We start from the raw sequence: 9,474 nt of genomic DNA, 5'->3' as shown, positions 1-9,474 counted from the left end.
CATCAGGTAAACAGGAGTATAACTCAATGGGTCTCAATGCAGAAGTGCTCACTTCTGCATTTAGAACAGAGGCGCTCACTTCTGCATTGAGACCCATTGAGTTATACTCCTGTTTACCTGATGAAGCAGGACCACACCTGCGAAACGTGTGGCACTAAGTGGAGTTGAATAAAATTTTTGTATTGATATATTGTGACTCAATTGAGTTTTATATTTTCGAGGGAGGTAAGTCCACCTGAACATCCCCCTCCTTTTTTTAGACGGTTTTTAAACGTTTTTATTCCACTCTGACGCCTCTGTACACCAAGCCTTGCTGAGATGTGACGGAAGGGACGTTTTTCCTGCAACCCCGACGCTATAACAAAACTACATTAATGCACATACTTGCGTCACTCTGCATCGGTCTGGAAATCGTGTTACTCTAGGGCGTCGCGGGGATGTTAAAAATGTTGGCGTTGTGACGTTGCAGTGAGCATGTGCGGAAGTGTATTTTAACAAGGCACTTCCCCATACCCGAAGCAGGAAGTGACAGCAAGCGCACATCACTTCCTGCTTGGCTGGTGGCCAGACAGGGAACACCGCGTACTAACACGGTGTTCCCTGAAGGCCTATTTCTGGCGGTGCGGCAGGCGGGACGCACAGCATCACTACCGTCAGTTTGCAGTGGGAAAACGTCAAAGTTCTGGATTCTGTGCCTCGTCTGAGAGATTGTGATAAGACCGGTGTAAGCTCTCCTCCGCTCTACGCCATGTGCTCTCCCGGGCAGATTTGGGCAGGCAAGGTGAACCTCTCCGAGGCTTAGAGGTAGAAGAGTAATAAATAGATATTTTTGCAGTGCGCGAGTTTCAGCAGACATCCCGCAAGCATTAAATCTCGTCTGCTGCTGTCCCGGCAAATCCAACCAGCAGAAATAATTTATTCCTCTCATTTCGGGAAAATCCTCTTTTCTCCTATTTCAATTTGAGGCGTTTTCATGCAGCCTAGTGAGATAGAGACTTCCTGCCTGGTCGACCCCGCGACTTTGTGCTGCCTCCCCCCCCTCCCCCTCCCATCGTCAGTGGAGGGATGGCGTGTACTTTATACAGGCTTCTGTATTTATGTAGCTTTGTAGCTTCATCTTTTGCTGTTGTCATTTTTGTTATATTTATATTACTTTATCACACTATGGGCCTGATTCATCGAGAATCCAACAGCGCAGCTTAAAGAGAACCCGTGGTGGGATTTAATTATGTTAGTGGGGCACAGAGGCTGGTTGTGCACACTAAGACCAGCCTCCGTTGCCCCATGGTGTGCCTCCATGTCCCCCCTGCGCGCCGCTATACCCCCCGCAGTGCTGGCGACACGCAGCGTGTCGCCAGCCCAATGTTTACCTTCTCCTGTCTGTTAGCACCGCTCCCCCGCCTTCTCCACATCGGCGCTACTTGCCTGTGTCCCTTCCCTCCCGCTGATAGGAGGGAAGTGACGCGGGCGGGTAGCTCCGATACAGAGGAGGCGGGGGAGTGGCGCTGACAGACAGCGCTTAGGTAAACATTGTTCTGGCGACGCGCTGCGTGTCGCCAGCACTGCGGGGGGTATAGCGGCGCGCAGGGGGGACATGGAGGCACACCATGGGGCAACGGAGGCTGGTCTTAGTGTGCACAACCAGCCTCTGTGCCCCAGTAACATAATTAAATCCCACCACGGGTTCTCTTTAAGGGGAACCTAAACTGAGGATATGGATTTTTCCTTTTAAAATAATGCCAGTTGCCTGACTCTCCTGCTGATCCTGTGTCTCTAATACGCTTAGCTACAGCCCCTGAACAAGCATGCAGATCAGGTGCTCTGACTGAAGTCAGACTGGATTAGCTGCATGCTTGTTTCAGGTGTGTGATTCAGCCACCACTGCCGCCAGCCCTGGATTTACCTCAGAGGAGCCTATAGGCACAGATCTCCTGGCACCTTAGACATCACCCTCCGTGAACCTAGAAACCCCCACTGAACCACACCGCAAGTGTGCTGGCTGTCAGTTTTTCTTTATTCCCTTGCCCATCATAGGTAGTTACAGGTGCCCCTTAATACTGAGGGTACCTCTGGCTACCTAATACTAAGTATTTAGAGGTGCCCCCAAGTATTAGGTAGATAGAGGAACCTCAGTATTAAAGGAGTTATCAGGCTAAAATGTCCAAAATGAGCGTTACTCACCTGGGGCTTTCTCCAACCCCTTGCAGCCGCCTGTCCCATGCTGACCGCTCCACTCCCTGCCGCTGTCATGGTCTCTGTGCTCGATATTCAGGCCGACCGCGGGGTTACTGCGGCTGCGCAAAGCGCCGCTGTCAATCTTGGCCACATGGGCCGTGGCGTACTGAGCAGTTCGCTGTGGCCCACATGGCCATGATTGACAGCGGCGCTTCGTGCAGCCACAGTAAGGCGACCCCAAGGTCGGCCTGAACACCGAGCACGGAGACCGGCACAGCAGCGGGGAGCGGAGCGGTCGGCGCAGGAGAACGGACGAATTTCCGAAATTGTGATTTGTTTGTGTTACATAAGCGATCATAATTATGAAACGATTGTAATTACGAAATTCCCCATTAACGTGAAATTTTCCGTAATTTTGTGAAATTCACGAAATTTTTATTATGGCCATAATTGTAATTTTGTGAATTACGCAAAATTTCACGTAATCGTAATTGGGTCATTACACTCATCACTAGTGGTGTCGGTCTCTTCTCCCCACGCAGCACCCTAGTGGAAACAAGCCCTATGTCTTCAATTCACGAAGATCTCTTCAGTAATGTATCAGTAGCAGTAAAATGTATATAATCTTTTTCACCCAAATTTGCTGTTAAGGCTCTGTGGATGTTTTCCGTACGATGCACCCCAAACCCCGGGGGTTAGTGTCCGCCCTCCGTCCGTCGTGTCTCACACAGCTTTATTTGTCGCTTTCCCTGCATAAATGAGAAACGTGTCAACTGCCGATGTCATCATTATGGATTTACAGTAAAAAGGGACATTTTCCAGTCCCCGCCGGTCCGCAGGTCACAAGGTCTGCGCTTAATTACAGTGAAAGGCAGCAGAGGACAGCGTTTAATAGTCCGTCAAGATGTAAAACTCAGAGCAGTAAGAAAGTCGCCTCTTCACAGAACAGAAGCTTTTTATGTAAGAAACAATACTTAGAAATCCGCCAATTAATAGCAGCGAGGTCGCCGCTCCGCCACGTGCGCTTTTTCTGCGAGCAGGTCGAGCAGCTTCACCCTCTCTGTAATTTCTTTCCTGGATATTATATCTGTGTTGTTCTCTCACCGTTCATTGCGTTCAGAAAAGTACTTCTACGGCAAACGGTGGCGGTATAAACCTCTGCCGGTTTTCAGGGAGGTTCCGGCCTCGATTAAATTTGATGTCTAATAATTCCATGGGTTTATTCACGTTAATAATTGATTTTTTTTTTTTAAAGAGGAACTGTCGCGAAAATCTTAAAATTTAAAACCCATACAAATAAGTACATTTCTCCCGGAGTAAAATGAACCATAACTTTCTTTTCTCCTATGTTGCTGTCACTTACAGTAAGTAGAAGAAATCTGGACTAGCCTATCTTCTCACAGAGGGGTTCTCAGTTTTCTTTATTTTTAAAAGCACTTAGTGAATGGCAGTTGCTCCGTCCAACTGCCAAAATAGTGTACAGCGAGCAGGGAGGCTGGCCAGCATCTTTGTATAAATCTTTTTCGGGGAATGTCTTTATAAAGAATAAAAGCCATGCTGAGAATCCCCTATGGAGAGATGGACTAACCCAAAACCTGTTGGTAATGTCAGATTTCTACTACCTACTGTAAGTGACAGCAACATAGGAGAAAAGTAATTTATGGCTCATTTTACTCTGGGAAAAATGTACTTCTTATTTGTATGTGTTTTAAACTTTAAGATTTTCGCGACCGTTCCTCTTTAACCATTTACTGACATCCTAACGTATTAAAACGTCATGCTTACCGCTATTAACCGCAACATGACGTTTTAATACGTCCCGCGTTCCCGCCGCTGCTACCGCCGTGTGTGCGCCGCTACCGCCGCTGTTTCCGTCGGGCTTCCGTGCTGGGTGATTGGGGAAGAGGACCCAATCGCAGTGCCTGGAGTGAATGGACGTGACCGCGAACAGCAGCTACGTCCATTCACAATAACAGGAAATGTAACAATTAAATAAAGTGAAGAAAAAAAAAAGTGAGCATTTCCTATGAGTGTTCACTATCGCCATCTTGTGGCCAAAAAGTATATTACACCTACAAAATACATTCATTTTCAAGTACATACAGATGTAATAATATTACACTTCCAACTCTCTCCCCCCCCCCCCCCCCCAAAAAAAAACAAAAACACTTGTAAAAAAAATCAGCTAAAAAAAATAAATAAATAGTTGCCTTAGGGACTCAGCTTTGTTAATTTATATTTTATGGGGGGAAATTAATTTTAATTTATTACATAGGGGCTTGTAATTATGGCCAGAATAAAAAAAAAAACACAACAGAAAAATAACACTTATATTTGAAAATAATATACTGTCGCCATACATTGTGATAGGGACATCATTTAAACTGTTTAATAATCGGGACAACTGGGCAAATAAAACGTGTTTGTTTTATTCACAGGAGAATGTTTAATTTTAAAACTATAATGGTTGAAAACTGAGAAATAATGATTTTTTTTCTTTTTTTTTCTGTTTTTCTCATTAAAACGCATTTAGAATAAAAAAATTCTTAGCAAAATGTACTATCCACAGAAAGCCTAATTGGTGGCGAAAAAAACGAGGTATAGATCATTTTCTTGTGATAAGTAGTAATAAAGTTATTAGGGAATAAAAGGGAGGAGCACTGACAACTGAAAATTGCTCTGGTCCGTTAGGATAAAAACCCTTGGGGGTGAACTGGTTAAATAGCTGAATATGAAACATCGGGGCCATTTCTGGTGATTTTAGTGCACCAGGCAAGGCCCCTCAAGTCACAATAAATAGGAAGGAGGTACTCGATTGGCTCAATAAGCTAGCGTTCATCTAATTTTCAGAAGTAACACCACGTGTTACGTGGGTGATGCCCTTCATCAGGTGTACACCTCATGTCTCCCCTTTCCACAATCTTTAGAATTGCAAAATAGTCTCCACATGAATTACAGCTGAACATCTCCTTAGGATCAGCGCTTCAGACAGTCATTTTACACCATCACACCCTTTGTGGTTTGACTCAAGTCGGCAGGACCACTACTGCAATAGTCTTAATTGCCTGTGGGGGCATTTATTGGGATCCCCTCACCTCTCTGCCATATACCACTTCAATTCTCACTGCAGCTCTCCTCTTGCCAGCATGCTTTCAAACTTTTTCTCAGACCAATAAAAATAGTTCATAGCGCAACCGGTTTGCTAAAAGCACAAATGTATTCACAGATTGCATTTGCATGCTGCCAGATGAAAAACGCCATTGAATTTGGCCAGCAGGCTCTCCAGCGCACAGGGGAATCATAGATTTATCTTGTATGTGTAAGGGGCGCGCTTGAAGATTTTTTTTTTAAAGAATGGTCTACATGAATGGTCTACAGATATTCAAATTATTAGTAGGCCAGGTATACCTTGCTGTCCCAATGGACAACAGCATTGCAATGGACAATATCATCGCAGCGCGGTGCAATGATAACCCTATGGGGGATTTCACATTGAGTGTGGTGGTTTCTGACTCCGTAAGGTATAGCATGTGCAGTAACAGGGCAACGAGCGCATTTAGGGCTGGATTCACTATAGCACACCTTATTCAAGATAGCACACCTTATCAAAGATGGCACACCTTATCAAAGATGGCACACCTTATCAAAGATAGCACACCTTATCAAAGATAGCACACCTTATCAAAGATGGCACACCTTATCAAAGATGGCACACCTTATCAAAGATGGCACACCTTATCAAAGTTAACACTCCTTATCAGAGTAGCATAGCGAGCGCTATGAACGTATGCCTGCTAATTGGCAATGGCACTCGTCCTGCCCTGAGCCCCTGCGGGTTCGTAGCGCTCGCTATGCAACTCTGATAAGGCATGTTAACTTTGATAAGGTGTGATATTTGAGTTATCACAGTTTAGTGAATCAAGCTCATACAGTGACATACATGGGAATCTGTCTCCCCTGAATTCCTGTCCCCATGGGGGCTTGTCTCCCCTGCTTAACTGTCCACATGGGAACCTATCTCCCCTGCATACCTGTCCCCATGGGAACTTGTCTCCCCTGCATACCTGTCCCCATGGGAACTTGTCTCCCCTGCATACCTGTCCCCATGGGAACTGGTCTCCCCTGCATACCTGTCCCCATGGGAACTGGTCTCCCCTGCATACCTGTCCCCATGGGAACTGGTCTCCCCTGCATACCTGTCCCCATGGGAACCGGTCTCCCCTGCATACCTGTCTCCATGTCATCCACTCTCCCCTGCATACCTGTCCCTCTACTCCTTGTACCTGTCCCCCCTTTGCCTCTTGTCCCCACTATGTACTGCTCCCCTCACATACCCCCCCCCCCCCCCCACACACACACATACCCCCCCCCCCCCCCACACACACACACACACTCTATACACACACACACACACACACACACACACACACTACACACTACACACACACACACACACACACTACACACACACACACACACTGTACACACACACACACACACACACACACACACACACACACACACGCACTATACTTACAGCAGTCCCAGGGTTGTTCTAAGCTGGCAGTTCTTCCTTACTTATCTTTTCGATGGTAAATAATGTAGATTGTTCAGCCGTTCACAATAAGCAAATGCCTGCTAATTTACATTGCATTAACAGCATAGATGAGTCACCTCCTAATCCTCCCGCTTTCATCTTGTATTAGAGGAAGAATCTATACTTTTTACTCCAGCATCTGGCATGGGAAAGGCACCACCGGGGGAAGCCGGGCCGCCGGCCAGACATTGCACCCCCCCTGTATCCCCCCCACCCCTACCCACCTATGAAGGATTATTATCTTCAGATCAGCTTGTTTGCAGGCTGTGAAGGGCAGCAGCGTAAAAAAAATCATGGAACAGAAGGTAATAGCATGCGATCACATTCATATGACCAAAATACCACACCCATAATGCATCAGTTCAGGGCAGTGGGTGGAGCCGGGCGTGTATCCTAAGCTACTGCTTTATAGGAAACTTAAAGGGTACCTAAACCCGAATAAAATTATTTTGAATAAACACATGATGTACCTGCAAATGAATATTACATACTGACTTGCCCATCAGTTCCTCTCAGAAACTCACCATTTTCTTCTAACGATTCCTTGCGGTTCTGACTGGATCTAGTCAGACCTGTCTCTCTGAAAACTGAAAGCCTTAGAACCCTTTCCTCTATATCAGTTGCTGTCTGTGTTTTACTATGGCTCGCACTCCCTGTCCCCCCCCCCCCCCCCCCCCTCCCTAGCAGGGCCAGTTCTAGACTTTCTGCTGCCTTAGGCAAACTTGTGAGGATTGCCCCCTCATGTACCCCTCCCCCCTTCCCCATTCTGGAATGATTGCACATCAACTGACAATCTGCACTGCATGTTATAGCTATGGTGAAGCCCCCCCCCTCAAAAAATAAAAACACCCTCAGTATAGGTAGGTAGCCAGATATAGGTGTCCCCAGTATTGGTAGCTAGGTACAGTTGCCCCCAGAATAGGTTAGCCAGGTACAGTTGCCCCCAGTATGGGTTGGCCAGGCACACTTTCACTTCCTGTTTCTGTCTGGTGCTGCCCCCAGTCTTTTACCGCCCGAGGAAGTCGCGTCACTTGGCATCAAGGGTGGACAGGGCCCACTCCCTAGATGCGCAGCACCGCTTTACTCACCTTCTCACAGCATTCTAGCAATGGGATCTCCATCCGCCTGTCCAGCCTCCTGTATCCATGGCTACAGTGGTGCCTCCTGTGACCTGTTACGTGCTGTCTGGTCACATGACGTGCTGCTGTAGTCAGAAAAGAAGCAGGACGTCACGTGTGTCTGGTGATCCCATCGCTAATCTGCTGAGAGCGGGTGAGTGATGCGGCGCCGGTACAGCCGGCATCCTGGGGATCAGATGCTGCGGGCCAGCAGGGAGGAGATCCGGACTTGCAGGAAGCAGAGGAAGATAAGCGTAGTACCAGTGCCTGCAATGCACAGGCGATGTGTCTGAATCCGGAGCAGGAAAAAATGGCGCCGGGAATAAATGGCGCATGGAGCCGCCGCTAGTGTGTTAAACTCTATTTTGCGTTTTAATGTTAAAACGCTATTTAATGTTTTAACATTAAAATGCAAAATAGCGTTTTGAAAGCAGCAGTGCCCAGAGAGCCATCCCCCATGTCCAATTTTGTCTTCCAGCGTATGTCCCCCCCCCCCCCCCCTCATGTCCAGCCGTGTCCCCAGTGGTCGTCCTGGTCTCCCCCATGTCCAATTTTGTACTCCAATGTACCTCCCCTGCCCCGGCCTGGAGTACTGCGCAGGCAGATCATACGAGCAGCTGGTGGAGGTATCTGCATGCTGGAGGCTTTCTGAAGCGATCCACCAATCAGGCGGGGGGCGCTGCCCCACAACCGCCAATCACCGCTATTCACTTCTCTGCTCTGGTCTTCTAATTGGTTCTGATGCTCCCGCCTCCGAGACCATCGCGTCCAATTAGAAGACAGGAGCAGTGAATATCTGTGATTGGTGGTTCTGGGGCAGCGCCCCCGCCTGCTTTCAAAACACTATTTTGCGTTTTTAATCTTAAAACATTAAATAGCGTTTTAACATTAAAACGCAAAATAGCGTTTTACACACTAGCGGCAGCTCCATTTGCTATTTATTCCCGGCCGCCATTTTTGGCTGTATGCGCCTGAATCAGCCTTGACTGTGGTAACCGCTTCCATCATCCAAGAAGAGCCGCAGTATCTTTCAGCTGCCCTTTTCCATCAGGCACTGGGAGAATAGTGCTGGGATGTAGATTGCCAACAAGTGTCACTCATCCTGCTGCAGCAATTGCGACAAATGTTTCTGCTGCAGCCTCTTTGTGATTTATCTGTAAGATATGGTTGTATGAGGGGTAAGATAAGTGTTTAGCCGATAGAAGGGTTCAGAGCAGCAAAAGAGATTACCAATTACTGAATCTGAGAGAGCCTTATGGTCCTATGGGAGAAAAGCGCTATAGAAATGTTATTGTATTGTATTTAAGCGCTAAGCACTAGTAAAGTGCTGGTCAGACTTGGACTAAGCACTTTATTGAAATATATATATATTTACAATTGGGTAAAATGACTGCATAGCTCCCAACTGTCCCTCGTTTGGAGGGACAGTCCCTCTTTGGGAACCCTGTCCCCCTGTCCCTCTTTCCTCCTCATTTGTCCCTCTTTCCTCCTCATTTGTCCCTCTTTCAGGACTGATGTACAGATTTATCTAAATACATGCATTTTTGTACTGAAAAATGTGTTCAATTGGCTCCAAACTTTATT

General features: G+C 47.0%; 1 protein-coding gene across 6 annotated transcripts in view; it reads left to right on the top strand.

Moving 5' to 3' along the window:
• LOC137538028 (serine/threonine-protein kinase Nek11-like) overlaps positions 1–9,474 on the top strand; it is a 468,978-nt gene that overhangs the window by 37,824 nt on the left and 421,680 nt on the right. The window contains exon 1 of one of the 6 annotated variants that reach the window (XM_068259964.1): positions 3,671–3,802. The exons of the other annotated variants lie outside the window; for them this stretch is intronic. Within the exon in view, the coding sequence (XP_068116065.1) occupies positions 3,780–3,802 (23 nt within the window). The 5' untranslated portion in view covers positions 3,671–3,779. Of the gene's footprint in view, positions 1–3,670; positions 3,803–9,474 lie in introns of those variants that run through there. 6 annotated transcript variants of the gene reach the window in all.

This window comes from Hyperolius riggenbachi, chromosome 11, assembly GCF_040937935.1.
Source record: "Hyperolius riggenbachi isolate aHypRig1 chromosome 11, aHypRig1.pri, whole genome shotgun sequence".
Lineage (NCBI taxonomy): Eukaryota > Metazoa > Chordata > Amphibia > Anura > Hyperoliidae > Hyperolius > Hyperolius riggenbachi.
Note: the sequence above shows the minus strand (reverse complement) of the source record. Positions and strands in the feature narration are given on the sequence as shown.